General features: G+C 42.8%; 1 protein-coding gene across 7 annotated transcripts in view; it reads right to left on the reverse strand.

The window, feature by feature from the left end:
* Positions 1-532: 532 nt before the first annotated feature.
* The window catches only part of LOC108388365 (mitochondrial adenyl nucleotide antiporter SLC25A24-like), a 109,827-nt gene continuing 92,128 nt past the window's right edge, over positions 533-18,231 (reverse strand). The window contains exons 10-15 of one of the 7 annotated variants that reach the window (XR_012130251.1): positions 15,765-15,932; positions 12,638-12,788; positions 10,200-10,319; positions 9,206-9,286; positions 6,823-8,075; positions 533-4,430 (exon numbers count right to left, since the gene is read on the reverse strand). Coding sequence is in view for 5 of the 7 variants with exons in the window: in XM_073234336.1 (XP_073090437.1) it covers positions 10,240-10,319; positions 12,638-12,788; positions 15,765-15,932 (399 nt within the window). In the remaining 2 variants the exon portion in view is untranslated. Of the gene's footprint in view, positions 4,431-6,822; positions 8,076-8,307; positions 10,320-12,563; positions 12,789-15,764; positions 15,933-18,231 lie in introns of those variants that run through there. The other 6 variants (XR_012130252.1, XM_073234336.1, XM_073234335.1 and 3 more) reach the window with 6 other exon arrangements.

The raw sequence follows: 18,231 nt of genomic DNA on the forward strand, positions 1-18,231 counted from the left end.
GTTTGGTTCAAGCCCCTTTTCCCGTAGATAGCCATGCGGACATGAGATTTGATTTATTCTTTCATAATGAAATAAAAATTAACTTCATGGAAACAGTGCATACAGCCAGAGGTAATTCAGTGACTCAATGAATGAAATATTACATAACAAAACAGCCTAATTGGCTATTCTTGATTCAAAAAGCACTATGGTTTACAAAGTTTAATTTCTTTTCATTGTTTCCAATTCTGTCATTGTGTAGTAACTACTACATAACCCTCCCTGAAATCCTGCCTTCCTCTCAACCTTCAGCTCATTCTATTCCTGCCCTTGTAGGTGACCCACACCCACGCACGCTAGACTTCACTGGGACTGATTTAAAAAGTCACCGCACAAAAGGCAGGCCCCTGCTCTGCCTCCAGGAAGCTCCCAGCCCCCTCCTGCTCGCCCACCCCACCATCGTCCCACCCAGTTTCCAGGTTCCCCCTCGTGCTTACAGTTAGGGTTTGTACCCCGGCCCCCGCGCTTTCCTAGTGACGTGGATCAATGATTCAGCCTGGACTTCTGTCCCCTTGGGATGGAACCCCCCAGATCTGCCTCCTCCCCCCACTCCTACAGCCCCGGCCAGCACGCAGTGCTCCGCCGCAGGCCACAGAGGAGCGGAGCACCCCTGGGAGTGCAGACCTCGGGGAGCCCAGCCTGGCAGGGGAGGGAGGCTGCAGGCGCCAACTCCTCAAGCTGCCACCCGTCATTGTCACCTGTCATATTTACACATTTTAGATCCTCCCCCCCCCCCACCTTGTAAGCTTCCCTCAAACCTTACTTAGCCCATGAAGATTTGCACACCCAGCCTCTCCCATCCTCCCCTTTCCTGCTAAACCTCCGTCTCCGGTGAGGATGCCCCTGGCCACCGGGGGTGGGAGGTGGGACGTGTGAGCTCCTCCGTGATCACCTCTAGACCGTCCTCCCCACAGGCACCGCCTCATTAAATCCCTGCTCCACCACTAGTACCGCCACCTGGCCACGTAGACCCCGCATGGGCAACATTTTCTCCCCATACTCTGGTTACTCCCTCTCATTCATTCATCTCCAGGCAGCGGGTCACCGAGATCGTCCTCACCTGAACTGTTCTCCACCAGATTTACAACTCCAAATCTCTGCCTGGCCCAACCTCTCTCCTCCTGGTCTATCGGTCATTCCCACCATTCTTGTTCTTCAAACTCTTTAGGACATCAACCCATTCCCTTCTCTGCGCATCAGCCCTCTTCCCGCCTCACTCTGCTTTGGTCCAAGGTCCTAACTCCCAGTGTTCACAATTTCCTCTCTCCTCCCTGTGCTTCCACGGCCCCTGCCCAGCCAAGCCGTGGGTGAGTCAAGCCGTCTGCTGTCTCTGTGCACACGTCTGGGACGTCAAATGCTGCTGTGGAAACTGAGTGTGCTAGGGCAGGGCCGTCCTCCCCGTCACCTGCTTCTCTCCATCCCGGCAGGCGCCACGGGGTGCAGGAAAGGGTCCGCTCGGTCCTCAGCTCACCCGGAGTCTCTCAGCTCATCCCGCGGTCCGGGTCTTCCTCCTGCCTCACCGCTGGCGCTCCCACTCACCTCCACTGCTTCTTTCTCAACCCCTTGCTGGGGGTGCTCAGGTTCATCCTCTATCTTCTCCCCCTCAGTTAGACTTACTCCTTAGATAATCATCTCATCTCTCGTCTTTAAATACTATCCAGACGCTGATAACTCCCAAGTGTGTGTATTTAGCCTGGGCCTCTCCCCTGAATTTCAGAAACGGCCTTCTTGAATTTTTGTCTAGAGTATCTCGTAGGCATCTTGACTTTCCTATGGCCCAAACCCAATTCTCCACCTCCCCCTCAGCCCCACCTTTTTGGTATTCATGCCGTCTTCCTATAAGGAAGGCAGCTTCGTCATTTTATCTCTTAAGTCAAAAACTTACAGTCATCCTTGACTCAACAATTTCTTTTAAAACTCCATCTAATTTGTCAACAAATCCTGTCAGCTCTGCTTCCTGACCTCCTCCACACAGAAGGGCACTGGAGAATATTGCCCTTTACTTAAAAGTCCTTTCATCTCAACCATTAATGTCATTTAAATGCAGCGGTCACAAGGAAACCAGTTCACAATGGTCCTCAACCTTGGCTGCACACTGGAGACCCTAGGAGGGGACTTTAAAAAAGTCTGGTATCCATATTACACCCCCAGAGCTTTCTGTCAGTTGGTGTGGGGTATGGCCTAAAATTTTTAAAAGCCATTCCTGGGCCTGACCCAGATGGTTCTAATGTACTGCTAAGTTTTTGAACCACTGTAGTAGAGCTTAAAAATAAGGAGAAACTCATGAAAATCATTAGTATTACCCAGTTGTCTTGCCAGTGGGTTTCAGACCTGGGCAAATTCACTATGGATTCAATGCGACCAAAGAAATGACAGCAAAATGTTCTTTGGGGTGAAAGGGTTCACTACCTGGCTTGTTCTCCCAGCAGTAGGTCAAGCACTAGCATCTCCCTCTGGGCCGAGCTCTATAAAGTGCAATAATAGCTTATTGCCTAAAGGTGTGGAAGTGGTAGCCTAGCAACAGGCCAGTTACATCATCAGGTGGTTTAACTTCAGTGAGGATCCTGGCCATAGGAACCCCAACTTCCCCACACCAGTGTTTAAATATCAAGTAGATTTCAGAATCAGTATCTGTCTTGTCAGCTCCTTTCAGCCCCAGGACAAGTTTGCTATGGATTTAATGAGACAGAAAAATGACAGAACATTCTTGTAATGAAAGGGGTTATACCCAACTTTACTACCACGGTGGCAGGTCAATCACTAGAATTTTGTCCACTCAGAGTGAGTCTGCAGGCAGCAAGCTGGTCTCTGCCTCTGGGCCTCTCTGCCCCCGCAGCTGTCTCAGCCCCTGTCCTCAGCGCTGCCACCACTCCAGCCTCTGTGCTGCCCACACGTGTGCAGTGAGCAAGCTGACCAGGGCCAGGTGAGAATCCTGCCCACAGGAACCTTCACTCTCTCCACAGTATCACACACTAAAAACAACATCTCCAAGTTAAACAATAATTAAAAGTGGGAGGCTGTGTCAATGTGTTATCTATCCTCTTGAATGAACCTTATAATTTTAATCTTTTATAATCTTTTCTGACTCATTTTTATAAGAATCTTTGTTTTAAATATTGATCATTTGGCAAGGAAATCCTACCACTGGCTATACATTGGCTGGAAATCACCAGATCTCAGGTCTGGTTCCTCTCTGTGTTTGTTTTTTAAGCACAGACATTTTTCTGTGAATTTTGAGGGACATGAGCTGAAGAGCTCATCTCAGTTTTAGGCAGGGTTGAAGGAGTTTAACAATTTAACAAGGCCAGTTTTTATCACCTTGACTTTCAATTTTCTTTTTCAATTTTCACTCCTTTTTCCTCCAAAGGCCTTGAGGCTGTGGTTTACAGGCTCCTCATGGGTTTCCAGTTACAAACAAGGGGAAAGAGACAATTGGGAAGCAGAGAATGATCCTGCAAAGGACTCTCAGGCACCGGTGGGTGGGGAAGTAGGAGGCAGAGGAGCTGGGAGAGCAGGTAAGGAGTTTGTGGGCCCTGGGAGGGGGGCTCTGCCATCAAATTAGAACCTAACATTTCTCTTCTTCATCCTAATTCCTATTTTTCTCTGATCAAAATTTATAAATGTTTCTACCTGTTTACTGGAATTAAAGACTATTCCCGGTTAACCCTAAAATATGGACAGAGTTGCTTGATTTTCCTATTAAATTCTTCCTCAGATGCTTATTGTTCAAGGGATATGCCACCTGAAACCTGAATTGCACTTCTTTTAAAACATGTTGACCGGAGTGCAAAATCAATGAAAACAAGTTCTTGTTTGAAAAAATCCCTAAAAGAGAATGAAGCAAACTCAATTTTGTGGTGCATTTTACTTTGTTTTATTTTATTTTTACACTTACTTTACCAACCCTTGTACTTCAACCTTAAATCATGAGTACATTTTTCAAAATATTTTAAACAAATGATAAAATGTTAATCACACTATGAAAACAAATATCACAAAATATCTTCTCTGATCACAATGTTATCCGAACATTTAGCTGTAACTCTGTATGTGACTGGTAACACTTGTTTATTTCACTCATTTCTAATTTGTCTTATAAAACAGGGAATTTTTCTATTTATCAAAAATTGTCAAAAAAACAAACAAACAAGAACAAGCCTTTCTCTTCAGTGCTGCGTATCAAGGGTCTTTGTCACCTCCTCTTGGAATGCTAACCAGCCAACCCTACCTTCCCTCCTCTAACCAAGGCAATGACGGTCTGTGCAGGAAATCTAAATCTGGCCCGCAGCACCCCAGTGATTTTCCAGGAGAGCCAAACAGAGGAAGCAGAGCTGAGAGGCTTGTGTTCCTTTCCGGGCGCCTGCCGTGCAGAGCTGGGAGAAGTCTGCTACCTAGTGGAAGACGGAGGCCACGGCGGTTACTCGGAATGGCAGTTCGGTGCCAGTGCATTAAGGCCACCAAGGAACCGCGCCTGGAGTCCTGGGCTGTGGTCTCAAGAGGATGCTCAACAGCAGCAAACAATACTCAAACCCAAAACTCAAAAGGTTCCTTTGTATGCATGAAAACTGCACAGTAGTGAGCTACAGAAAATGCCTCTTCAGAAAGTAATGCCACGTTTTACTTAACAAATCCCATCTCATTTCTAGTGATTATCAATATATTTATTCTGTGTGTCTTTTCCTAAACAATGGTGAGAACACAAGGTGGGAGTATACTTATCCCCCATTATGGTTCAAGTTGTATACAATTTCTATACAGAGAACGTTTTCATCGGCTCAGATGTGAAATCTATCTCAGTTTATGGTTGTTCAAAAACTACTAACATGTTCAAGTAAAGTTAAGGGATTAGGAAATGGCGCCCAGGCTAGGCCACTCTGAGGTATCCATGCTCCCTGTTGATTTGGTCACACATTTCTAGTTTGCTTTATGTCTTAAATGATCTACTTTCCATTAAAGTGGCTCATGCCCAGGTATCTTACAAAGGCCTCCGTCCCCTGGCCCACCCCTTCCCGCCTCTAGTCCTGTTCCCCAAGGTAAATACTTGTAGTTAGTCTGTTAGCTACTGCTTTTGGCTTTTTCCAACCTAATCTCCTTAAACAAAATGCTCCTGCCGCTAGCTAGCTCCTGTAGCTAGACCTGGTGGCGGTGGGCTGCCTTCATCTGGGCTCCCTCAGAAGCTCACCCCAAGACAAGGATTCATGGGCAGGTTGCAGAGGGAGGATGAGGCAGGGAAGGGAGCCAGGAAAGAGCACGTCAGCACACCAGCTGCCACTGTGGGTGCCTGGAGCCAGACCCCAGTGCAGAAGTGGGAGCCAGGGAGAAGGGAGCCCCAGGTCACCAGTTTGGGGCAACACTGGTCACACGGGCAGCCAAGTAAGCCCCAGTGGCTGGAGTTTCTCCTGAGGAAGCAAAGAAATGCAGAGTCTGGCAACCGGACACAGAGCTCCTGTGTGCAGCCACAGTCACCAGAAATCACTTTGAATCAAAGACTCTTATATCTTTTGCAAACATCTAAGTTACCTGCAGAGAGGATGCTGGGGGTCCAGGGGGAAGAGAAGTGCTATTAAGAGCAAAGAGAAAAAGGGCTGAACCCAGAGGCTGGGAAGGAAACAAAGGTTAGTGGGTCCAAAATTAAGAGAGATTTGTATTCGGCTCCTCACTCCTTCAGAATGGAAAGGCCAGACGCCAGGCACAGATATCCCACATCCTACCAACTAGCCCCATGCCACGAACAGCACAGCCATTGGGGCCGAGAGACCATGCTGGCTGGAACAAAGAGCGCCTCAGCAGTGACTGGTGGGCCGAGACCAGTGTGCAGAGGATCCAAGACCCCAGGTCGAGGGCATAAACTGGGTGGTCTAAGAGCTTCCCACTGGATTTAAGCTGCCTTGAAATTAGGAAATGCCATGTTTTTTGCACATACCAGCTGGCTAAGTAATGTACATGTGGGATCTCCCGTGGGGGCTGAGTGATGCATATCTGCAGCCAACATTGATTACAGGTACTGAAATTTAGGCTAATTCATCCTGAGCTCGTGGCCATGACTGTGTTGTTGAACTGGTATAAAGACAAATGTAAACTCAGAAAACATAACTGACTAGCGAATACCAAGGGTCTGCAATAAACTTAGGTTTGATAGAGTATCTTCGAATGCTTTAAAATCATTCGACACCAGCACCTTATTCAAGAGTAACAAAATACAAATCACTTCTTTGTTACTATTATCCTGACTTTGTGAAAGTGAATTCAAAGCGGTACAATATCAACTAACAAATAAATAAGTAAAAAGATTGTTTCCAATATTGCACAGTTCATATATACATTATAAACAAGCAAATGCTGGGCAGATACAAGGTGATCAGAGGAGTGAGGGCACTGATAACCTTGTTAGTTTGCCAAAATTAAAGTTCTCTGTGATTACTAGGAAAGTATCTAGAAAGATGTTAACTAAGTCAACTTTTCTTTTTAAAAATTAAAATTCTCCCCAGAAAGCGGAGAGATGTAGAGTGCCAAAATACATGCTACCTGGGGAAAGGGCAACATGTTGGGACAGCAGAAAACTATTCTGCTTGTCATTATATACAGTTACCAGAAAAGGCAAGTGCTGTTCTTGGTATTGAGTCTCCCACTCCCAGAGACACATCTGAATCCTGGATGGGAAACGTCACCAAGAAACTGCGGCTACTGCAGCACTGGAGGCCGAGAAATGGAGAAATGCTCGGCTCGGGTGCCCCGCAGAGGCCCTCTCGGGCTTCAGGGCTTCCTCCCTTCCCTCCAGCTTACCCCACTCCAGCCACACTGGCCGCTGGATGGTCCCTTGGCCTGGAATGCCCTCCGAGCCACCACCGGCCGTCCCCATAAGGAGCACCTTCAGAATTCACTCAAACAGCACCTTCTCGGCGAGGCCTGCCTTCCGTCAGACTGCAGCTCCAACACTGCGTCTGCACCTGTCGCCACCTGACATGAATATGGCAGCTTTCACTTAGTGTGCCTACTGCCTGTCTCCCTACTAGACAAGCTCTGTGAGGAAAGGTGCTGTTTTGTTCACTGCAGTGCCCTTGGCACCTCAAAGCGTCTAGCACATAGTGTTTCATACACATCTCACTGAAAGAACAAATGAGAACATAAATACTTAGGGAAAAAACTCGCAGGTGGTCCTGACACGGGTGCTTCTGCTTTCACAGCAAAAGGCGCAATAGCGGCTCTGGCTGAGCAACCGAGTACAGGGCATGGGGGCCCGCTGACACCCGGAGAACCTGCTCATCCACCGAGAAAACACAAGAGCCAGAAAGCCTCCCCACACCTGCCGGAGGGCTGTGAGCAGAGTCTCCAATTGCCCTGTGGTCAGAGGGCAGCAGTGGGTCAGCCCAGGCAGCGCGGACCTGAGCAAACAGCAGGGCGTGCTCTCCCGGAGTGCCCTGAGTGAGCAGCCCGCCCCACCCGCCTCCCACGACAGAGCCTGGCAAAGGAGGGAGGGGAGCGCTGCTGGTTGCCCCCCTCTAAAAATATCATTACCCCTTTGGTGCTCTTCTCAAAAAAAAAAAAATTCCATGAGAACAAAAGGGCTGGCAAAATTCCTTTCAGGGATATGGAAATCATACCACACTTTTATACATGGGACCTGTTGTAAAGCTTGAGCAGAATAGTGTAAAATACAATCCCTGTTCAAATGAAGGTTATTCTCTTGATGCAGATGAAAGACTAAGAGGCAAGATGTAAGTCTGGCAGCATTTTTCTAACAAAGGGTTCCTGAGGGCAGAGGAGGGCCGATATGTTACCCCTGGAGTTTGGGTGGCATTCTAGTTAAAACACAGACATTTCCTTTGTGGTTTTAAGTTTTATTTCACTTTGTTTTTAATATATTTTGTACTTACTTGTAATCTGCATTATAAAAAAACTTTTATATTACTTACCACTTAAACTTACTTAACTTTTGCCTCCCACAACTTCCAGGAAAACTGATATTTCACCAAGATGTGCCAATAAATCCTGCGATTTTGGATTCTCCTTGATGATGTGAACCCCCAGGGATGTAACTGTAATTATAAGTGTGGACTTGTGATATCACAAAAACCACCTTCTTATGCCAAAATGTATGATAGAGACAACAACTGCTATGACTTCAGGAAAAGCCAAAATATTTGGAAAGACTATATGGAGTCAGATGTGAAAAATATTACTCAAACTACTGCCAGTGACGTGACCTGTATGACACAGGTTTCTTTTTGCGTCAGTTATACTATTTCTTAGAAATGAGGAGACAAGTCATTTTAAAAACAAACATACATGTACTTTTTTAATATAAAGGGATGCAAATGCAAAAATGCCAGAAATAAAGCTATCTTCAACTCCAGGCTCTTTTCAAAAGATACAAGATCATTTTTCTCAAAACATACAAGATGCACAGATAAATCACATACATACCTTATAAATGTTAATTAGCAAACAATTTTACTTCATAATGAACAATGACTATTTTTTCAGTAGCTTGAAATTTCAGTTATTCATGCCAAAATTTTTGAGTAAAAAAATCATGCACCTTGTCATTTATGTATTACTCAAAAGTACAAACAGCCCTGAAAATAGAGTCCCATGCTTATCAGTTGTATCATAAAAATAGTGAGACATTTATCAGGCATAGCTAATACAATAAAAACTACATTTTAGAATATGTTTCACAAATACAAATCCAACACTTCTCTTTGGTTCAGAAAACGTTAAGAGGTAGGTTCAAACAGAATAAATGCCTATTATGTCACTAGATTGTCATTAAAATGTTGGCAATTTAAATCAGAAATTACTAGAAATTACAAGTTTAGGAACTAATAAGAATAATTTCAAATAATAAATGTTTTTCTAAGTCCTAGTCACACAAATCAGAAAAGATAGTTGACTACAAAGATGACTTTAATAAAATAAAAACATGATATTGATAGTATAAATTAGGTTGCATCTATCATAACATGTTCCTAAAACGTGGGGTAAGAGAGAGTATATATGTACAATGTTTATAAATTGGGCCTTTCATTAAACATAGGTACCTAACATATATGATTATTATAGGCTACTATTAATACGTACTATTGTCCTAGGTTTGTATGCCCAAATTGAAAATTGCAGGCTCAAAGAAACTGGATAGTGAGGGGGAAATGATAATGTCACTCACCTGTAATCAACCCACTCAGGTAATCAAGAAATTTCAGATAACCAAGAAGGGTCCTTGAAGACTTGGCGATTAAAACAGAATCTGATTCAAGCAGGAAAAAGGGACAAAGAAAAGAGAGATGCTCTTCAGACACTGATAGAAGTAAAAGGGTTTTGTTTCCTGATATTTTTCAAAGCAATAACAGAATAAAGGGCTTTGTGTTGATAACATAAGAGTAACAGACTGACCATGAGTGTATCAGCCCAGGAACCAAACCACAGCACAGCAGTAGCGGAGACAGACCCGCTGCCATTTTATCACTGCACCTCACACAAAAGTAGTATGAATGGACTCGGGTGTTCACATGCCTTAAACCTTTGCCACGTATGTTCTTATTTGACTTAAAGAAAGGTAAAGATGTACGTTTTATTAGTTGTTTGGCTGCTGTGAAGTATACTTTCATGCAATGATTTTTTTATTACTGGTTCTACAATAAAATTTTAATAAGTCTATGAAGACATTCAAAATACATAAAGCAATTTGAGTTTCAAGGTTTTCTATTTTCTAGTCATTCTGTTTTTAAGACACTTAAGTTTAAAGGAACTGGCATAAACTTGAATCAACCAAAATAAAGATTAATGGTCTATAATCCTACCACACAAAACAAATTTAATTCAAGCTGTATATTTGTTAGATTTAGGATTCAGTGTAGGGATTTGTGAAAAGGACAAATAAGAAAAAAGATAAAACACAACTTTGTGATTTTTAACATTTCTGTACATATAAAATTGAGCCCAAATGTCTGAAGTGATCATTGATCTGCTCTTCCCTTTTCTGAAAAAAGTAGGACTCCTTTTGCCAGAGACTTGTAGCAATTCTAGGAGAAAAAGTCATAATTCAGAGACTGCTGAAAGTTTCAATAATGTGGCTAAAGCAAAAAAAATTCAACATGTCATTTCTGGGTTGCTCCTAGAGTTTGTTTCATATTTTCATAAACCACATAGCTAATGCCTACAGCAGGGAGCACTTTCATGAAGTTTGGGGTGATGCCTCTGTCAAGTCCCGGTATTCCTTCTTTGAAAACTATTCGTCAAAAGAGGCCCCATGTTCACCTGTGGCGTTCCTTCTACCATGGCTAGGAAATAAGAGAGAAAACAGGTTAATTTAATCTTCAAGCATGTTTGGTTATTATACACATTATGATTTGTGTATTTGTTACCATTCACATTATGATTCAGAATGATATGCTAGAATACAATGAAAGAATAAAACATATTCCAAGGGGCCCAAGAAAGTACCCCTTTATGACTGTCCTTGTATGGCACCTAATAGTGGGTGCCCTGATTATGATAATGGTGGGAATAACAGTTATTTGTTGAGTGTAATATTACTATGTGCTAGATATTGGGCTAATTACTTTATATACCAATAACAAGTATTATTATATATTGTTTTATAAATGAGGAATTGGAGGCTTACAAAGATGCAGACACTTACCTAACACACTTGGCTAGCAAGTGGGAGAGCTGAGAGCTGATGGTCTTTCTGCTCCAAAGCTCATGTGCTCTCTACCATCTCACCCTGCCAGCACCCCCACCCCCAACCATTAGCCAAGTGTTGAGGGCAGACAGTTCGATCTTGGGAAGTAAGGGGAGTTGGGGAACACTTTGGGGAGAAGAGGAAAATACAGGGTCCCTGGTCCTTGAAAATGACCTCAATAGGCAAGAAGGAGAGGAAGGGAAAACGGTGTTGCCGGAGCAGCAGACGAGGGCAGAAACACTGGGCTACCGGGTCACCACTCCCTGCAGGAGGCGGTGATGACTCCCGCCAGAGGGGCTGGCCGCGGGAGGGCGACAGAAGGGTGAGGAAATGGAGGCGCGGCGAGAAAAGTCGAGTGGGCCAGATTATTAAAGGCATCCCACCAAGAATTTCAGAATTTATTCTGAAGATACTGAAGAGTCACAAAGACTTCTGAACAGGAATAAAATGATCAGACCCCGGCTTCAGAAACAACACACTTATCAGCCACCCAAGACACGGAACAGGAGTCAGCAGGTGGGAGGAGACGACTGGTTAGGCAATGCTTTCAATCAGACAGGCTGGATTTGAAGTCTGGCTCTGCTAGTTACCCAAATGCATAAATGCATAATCTTAGGGAAGTTACTTAATCTCTTTTCGCCCCAGTTATCCATATGCAAAATGGACGTAATATTAGTGTCGACCCCAAAGATGGTTGTGATGGTTAAATGAGAGAATACACATGAATGTTTAGTTTAGTACTTGGCCTCTTCCTCTCCAGCCATATGGCCTCCTTTCAGCTCCTCTGGCGTGCCCATTTTCTCCTGCCTCAGTGCCTTCACATATGCTTTTCCTCAGGCTGGAAGGCTCTTTCTTACCCACACCCCCTCGCCCCAGTTGCCCAGCTAACTCCCACTTGCCTTTCCAGGCTCAGCTTCAATGACAACATTCTGCGGCTCCCAGACAAGGCTGGAAGCCCTTGCTCAGTGCCCCTCCCCCCGAGGGAAGGGGCTTAATGAGGGTGTTTGCTTGCTGAGTGTGTGTCTCCACTCCCCCATGGCAGGGGCCACACCTGACCTGAGGACTGCTCTCACCCTAGCATCCGGCAGAGTGTCCAGCACCCAACAGTGGCTCAGGAAATATTCGTTAATTAAAGACTGACTGCTTGGTTAGGGAATGGGTAGTTGGGTGCTTAGAAGACGGGTTGAAGAAATAATTGCAGATGCCCAGGTGGACTATTTAAAGAAATGACAGTGGGTGAGTGACAATGGCCAAGGTAGAAGGAGCAACAAAGGAAAGAAAGGCACAGAATGGATACTTTAAAATAGCAATAAAGGCCAGGAAATCATAAGAAAAGAGAATAATCAATGAGATGGCAGGAGAGCCAGGAGGGTGTACTGTATTCAAGGCCCAGGGAGGAGACAGTGTCACACAGGCAAGGATCACAGTCCAAAAGCTGTAGGGTCCAGTAATAAGAAATAATTCCAGCCACCATTTACCAAGAATTCAACAAAGGCCAGGTGCTTTACATATATTGTTGCTAATTCTTACACTATTACATGGTTTTCATTCCCATTTACAGAGGAGAAAGTGAAAATCCAAAGTAGTTCAGGGCAAGAATCTGAACCATCTAGATACTAAAGGTTATACTCTTAAAACATGTATTCTCAGCACAGGCAACAAAATCGTACTCTGTTTATGAATTATGTACATATATGCATATGTGCAGTGCACCTATGGTATTAAAATTTCATGAAAAGGGAGTGATTAGGAAAAGAATTTCTAAAAAGATTCCTTAGGAAGACAATCAGGAAAAAAAAGTTAAGAAACACTATCTTACAACCACACTCTGCTGTCTCACCAGAAAATGAAGTTCCAGAAGCATGTCACTAATGCGGCACGTTTACCACCGTCCCTCTTTCATCAGAAACTCGCCTTGAGCCTGCATGCATGTTCTCACCAAAGCCAAGGGGTAGCTGGCCAGCTGACCACAGGTGCTGGATAAAGCGCCACATCCCAGCAGAACCATGACTCCAGGGTTGACAGAGTCTTTAGCAAAATTATCTAGCCAATAGGACTTCAAGAGCTGCCAGAGAAACAGAAAAGAAGAAAAATAATGAACAAGTAATTTTATAGCTGCTTTCACACAACATGAACATTTCCCAGCTGCTCTTGTCCTTATGAGAGGCAGGCCACATTTCTGCAAGATTGGCAGTACAGTCCCAAGAGCAGCAGCCCTGCAGAGGGGTGGATGAGCCACGGGGGATTCAGAACACAGGAAGTCTGCACTGGCTGCTCATTTCTTCTGAAGAGTATTAATAAGAGTAATATACTACTAATTGTATGTAATTTTGTACTTTACACATGTTTTTTCATTTAGGCCTTTTACAAAAGCTCTGAGGTGGAGCTATTCTTCTGATTTCAGAAATGAGGAAAACTAGTATCAGTGGATACAGAATCAAGTATACTGACCCCCAGGCCACGCTTTTTTCCCTATTATCCTAGGTCCCTATACTTCCATTAGAAGGCAATAGCTGAGAGAAATGGTATAAAATATATGTGCTAATCCATCTTTTAACTATAAAATATTTTAAGTATAAAACCATATGCTGATATGTGGGAAACACTGTATTTCCTTCTGGTAGCCCAAGTATACTAAAACACTACACACAAAGCAATATACAGATTGAATGCAATCCCTATTCAAATCTCAACCAGCCTAAAATTCATACAGAATCTCAAGGGTGCCGAGTATAGCCAAAATAATCTCAGAAGAGAAGAATAAAATTGGAGGCTTCACAGTTTCTGATTTCAATATACACTACAAAGCAACAGTAAGCAAGACGGTGTGGTACTGGCATAAAGAGAGATACATAGCTCAATGGAACAAAACAGAGCTCAGAAATACTATTGAAAGTATGTCCAAACGATCTTCAACAAGAGTGCCAAGACTATACACTAGGGAAAGCACAGTCTTTCTAAGAAATGGTGCTGGGAAAATTGGATATCTGCATGCAAAAGAATAAAGCTGTACTATTATCTTATACATATATAAAAAAACTAACTCAAAATGGATTAAAGACATAAACATAAGACCTAATCCTACATAGCATAAAAGCTTCAGGACATTGGATTTGGCAACAGTTTCTTGGAAATGACACCAAAAGTACAGGCAACAATAGCAAAAACAGACATATAGGCTTCACTAACTTAAAAATTTCTGTGCAGCAAAGGAAACAATCAACAGAATATAAAGGCAATCTATAGAATGGGAGAATACATTTGCAAATCATATATTTGATTAGGGTTAATATCCTAAATACGTGAAGAACTCCTATAACTCAAAAACAATTTAAAAAAATGATTATAAATTGACAAAGGTCTTGGATAGATATTTCTCCCAAAAAAGATAAGTAAATGAACAAGCATATGAAAAGATGCTCAATGTCACTTATCATCAGAAAAATTAAAATCAAAATAACTAGATAATGCTTTTGATTCATACCTGTGAGGAAGCCACTACCAAAAAAACTCACCAAAAAAACAAAAAACAAAAAAACCCCAGAAACCATCAAGTATTAGCAAAGATGTAGAGAAATTAGAACTCTTGTGCAGGGAATGAAAGGGTGCAGCTGCTATGCAAAACAGTTTAACAGTTCCTCAAAAAGCTTAACAGAATTACCGTATGATCCCGCTGTTCTACACCTAGGAATATACCCAAAGCAATTGAAAGCACAGCCATACCCACAGTAGCCAAAAGGTAGAAACAACCCACACGTTCATCAACAGATGAACAGATACACAAAATGGGGATATATATACATACAATGGTATACTATTCAGCCATAAAAAGAAAAGAAATTCTGATACATGCTACACAATAATGAACCCTGAAAACATGCTGAGTGAAATAAGCCAGACAAAAAAGGACAAATATTGCATGATTCCACTCATATGAAATAACTAGAACAGGCAAATACAGAGAGTCAGAAAGTAGATGAGATGTTAACAAGAGCTGAAAGGAGAAGAGGGGGGGAATTATTTCATAGTTGTTACAGTTTATATTTGGGGTGCTGAAAAAGACCCGGAAATAGATAGTAGTGATGTTGCACAACACTGTGAATGTAATTAATGCCCTGGAACTAAACCCTTAAAAATGGTTAAAATGGCAAATTTTACATGATACATATTTTACAATTATAAAATTAAACTTTTAATTAAATGCCCAAAGCCATTGAATTTTATACTTTATAGGAGCAAAAGTGAATTACATCTTAATAAAACTGTAAAAAAAAAAAAAAAGGTAAAGTTCTCTAAGGAAGCTTTCACTACACATTCCACCCCTCCCCTCAGCTCTAGGTTGGGACCCTTCCTAATTTACCCAGGCTTCCTACCTCTGTCGCAGCTCAACTAACCACACTGTGAGTTAGCTGTCTGCACGTCTGCCTCCCCCACTAGACCTTCAGTTTTCTAAAGGCAGAAACCAAGTCCTCCTTTCAATTTCTAGATCCAGCGTCTAACCAGTGGCTTGCCCATAGTGTGTGCTCAATAAATGTTAGTCAGAGTCATAAATTATTAAATGCTTTAAGTGACACGGTTGATCCAAGATCTGTAGTCTGAGCTGTTTCGTCAGTAAAAGGGATGAATCTGTGCTATCCATATCAGTCTTTTGGCCTTATCAATGTCAGATGTTAACAAATCAAAGAAAACGTGCCATTTTTGCTTATTTTTTCTCCCCTCAAAAAAATCCCTAGTACTACCTTCTAAGCTGAACAACTATATCCGAATGTGAGATCACTCTCTTCACTAATAAAAATAATTCACAGGGAAATCTAATATAAAAGTGACCACAGGTATATGGAGTCTCATATTCAAGAAACTTGAAAAAGAAAGATCAAATAGCAGACCCCTGAATCTACTTTTGGTCACAAACTGTTTCCTGGCATATATGTATGTTTTTACATAAAGTCAAATTCTAACAATAAGAAATATTTAACTACATTTTCAGACTCAACAAACAGATGGGTACATTTTCACATTCAAATAAATGTCACAAACTCACCTCATACACAGCAAGATCTATACCTGCGTACGGTATGATGCCTAATAAGTTGGGAACATAACCTTTGTAAAAAGCTCCCATGCCTTCATGTTTCAAAATCTTCTTGGCACAATCGAATATTCCAGAGTATTGTCCAGTTTTGCCTATAGCTAGCCTGGTTTTCAAAACCTGGTTATGAAAAAATTTTATAAGAATGTTACTGTTCATATTAATTCATCATGGAATTTAAAAGAAGTAATTTTATAGAGAATAAAAACCTAGCACATACGGTTACTCGAATGACCCCACTTGTCGATGTGTTCTCCCTCACGTTATTCTCTCTGTTGAGAGGCCGAGACCAGAACCCAGAGGACCCTTATTGCAAAGAGGATCTGAATGAGGGCAGAGGCAGAGAAAATGGAGAGAAGATAATCTATTGATGTCTTCACAAAATTGGTGGCCAATTAGAAAAGGAAGGTGAGGGAAATGGTAGTGTAACGGATGACTCCAGTGCTTCGAGCTTGGAACACAGGATGGGGGCAGCAGGGAGGTGGGAAGGTGATGCTATGAGCTGAACTGGAGGACATAAAAGAAAGGCTGGGTACTGAGGATATTTTTTGAGGGGTGTGCAAGGAATGCTATATTAATATGCATAGCCCAAAAATGAAAACCAAAAGTATATTGTGCTTGAGTCTTATCAGTTACTGAAAAACCTTCTGTCATATCAATAAAGATATCTACATCCACAATATTATTTTTGCTCTAGAGGAGCAAATTTTTCTTTTTAAGAAAGACCACCACTGTTAGCTCAAGGGCTGTGTACAAAGTTGTCCACAGGTCCATGGTTTGCCAATTTGTGCTCCAGAAGGCGGTAAGTTATGACTACCACCAGCTAATTGAATCTTGAGGCTTCATTTTTAAATTTATGGTACATAAACCCTTTGGAGAGGAATGGGTGTTATAATTCTCATCCACACTGTGGCAGCCAGCCTTCCAAGAAGGCCCACTCCCAGGCCTCCCCTTCTCCTGGTATTCACACCCTGGGCAGTCCCGTCCACCGGGGTGGTCTGTGTGGCCAACAGAAGACAGCAGAAGGGACACAGGACTGCAGCCTCCACCTTGGATGCTCACTCACACTCATGTGCTTTCCCCCTCTTAGATGGTGGACTTGAGGAAACCAGCTACACGTCACGAGAATACTCAAGCAGCTATGGAGATGCAGACTGACGTCTGCAGCCCATGACCAGGCAGGCCTGGCAACGGACACAGGAGTGAGTCTGGAAGCAGATCCACCTCAGCAGAGTCTTTCAGTGACTGCAGCCCTGAGCGATACCTTGACGGCAGCCTCTGAGAAACTCTGAGCCAGAGGCACCCAGCTAAGCTACTCCTGGACCCCAGACCCACAGAAACCATGAGAAAATATATGCTGTTTGTTTTAAACTGTTAATTTTGGGATAACTTGCTACACAGCAATAGATAATTAATACAAACACCATTAACGCAGTCAGACTTGACAATGGTACTTACCTCCATAGGATAAATGAAAGTCTGTGCTGTTGCTCCAGCCATGGAACCAGAAACAAATCTCTCAAATGTCCCTATTTTCTGCCCTTCCTCAGTAAGCAACTTCTTGTATAAAATTTTAAATGCACATTAATTAATACCTCCTACAGACTGAATGGTATCTCCTCCCAATGCAGATTGTGGAGCCTGCCCCCCAGTATGATGACGTTTGGAGGTGGGGCTTATAGGAGGTGATCAGGGTTAGAGGAGGTCATGAGGGTGGGATCCTCATGAGGGGGTTCATGCCCTTCAAAGAAGAGGCACCAGAAAGTTTTTTCTCTCCCCTTCCCTCTGTCTCTCTCTCCACATGTATACATCAAGGCGAGGCCAAGTGAGCACACAGTGAGAGGGTGGCCATCTGCAGGCCAGGAAGGGGGCCCTTTCCACAGACAAAGTTGGTCAGTGCCATGATTTTGGACACCCAGCTCCAGAACTGTGAGAAATAAACTTCTGTTGTTTAAACCAACACTGAATGGTATTTTGTTAGGGCAGCCTGAGCTAAGACAGTACCAAAATATAAATGAGCTCCTAGAAATCAAATAATTGACAATATGATGATATTTCTTAAAGGGCAGACACTGCATTAACAATATATAGAAGAAAGCAGAGCTTAAATGCGGATACGTTCCATTTACTGTACAGGAGGTTTCAAGTTAGATTTACAGAGAACACAGATGTTCCACAGATGGGACCCAGTTGCTCCTTTGATTAAACAGAATGTTGTTCTTTCCCAGATGCATTATCCCAGGATTAATAAAGTGCTCATAATTTTTTGGCTATTTTCCCCATAGTTTTCTTTTTTCGAGGTGAGCTTATTTTCACGAGGACAAATAAAACTAATAAATATGTGGCAAACAAACATGAACAGAACAACTTAAAAAACATTTTTATTAGTGATACATAGAATTATACAAACACACCAAGC

This window comes from Manis javanica, chromosome 4, assembly GCF_040802235.1.
Source record: "Manis javanica isolate MJ-LG chromosome 4, MJ_LKY, whole genome shotgun sequence".
NCBI lineage: Eukaryota > Metazoa > Chordata > Mammalia > Pholidota > Manidae > Manis > Manis javanica.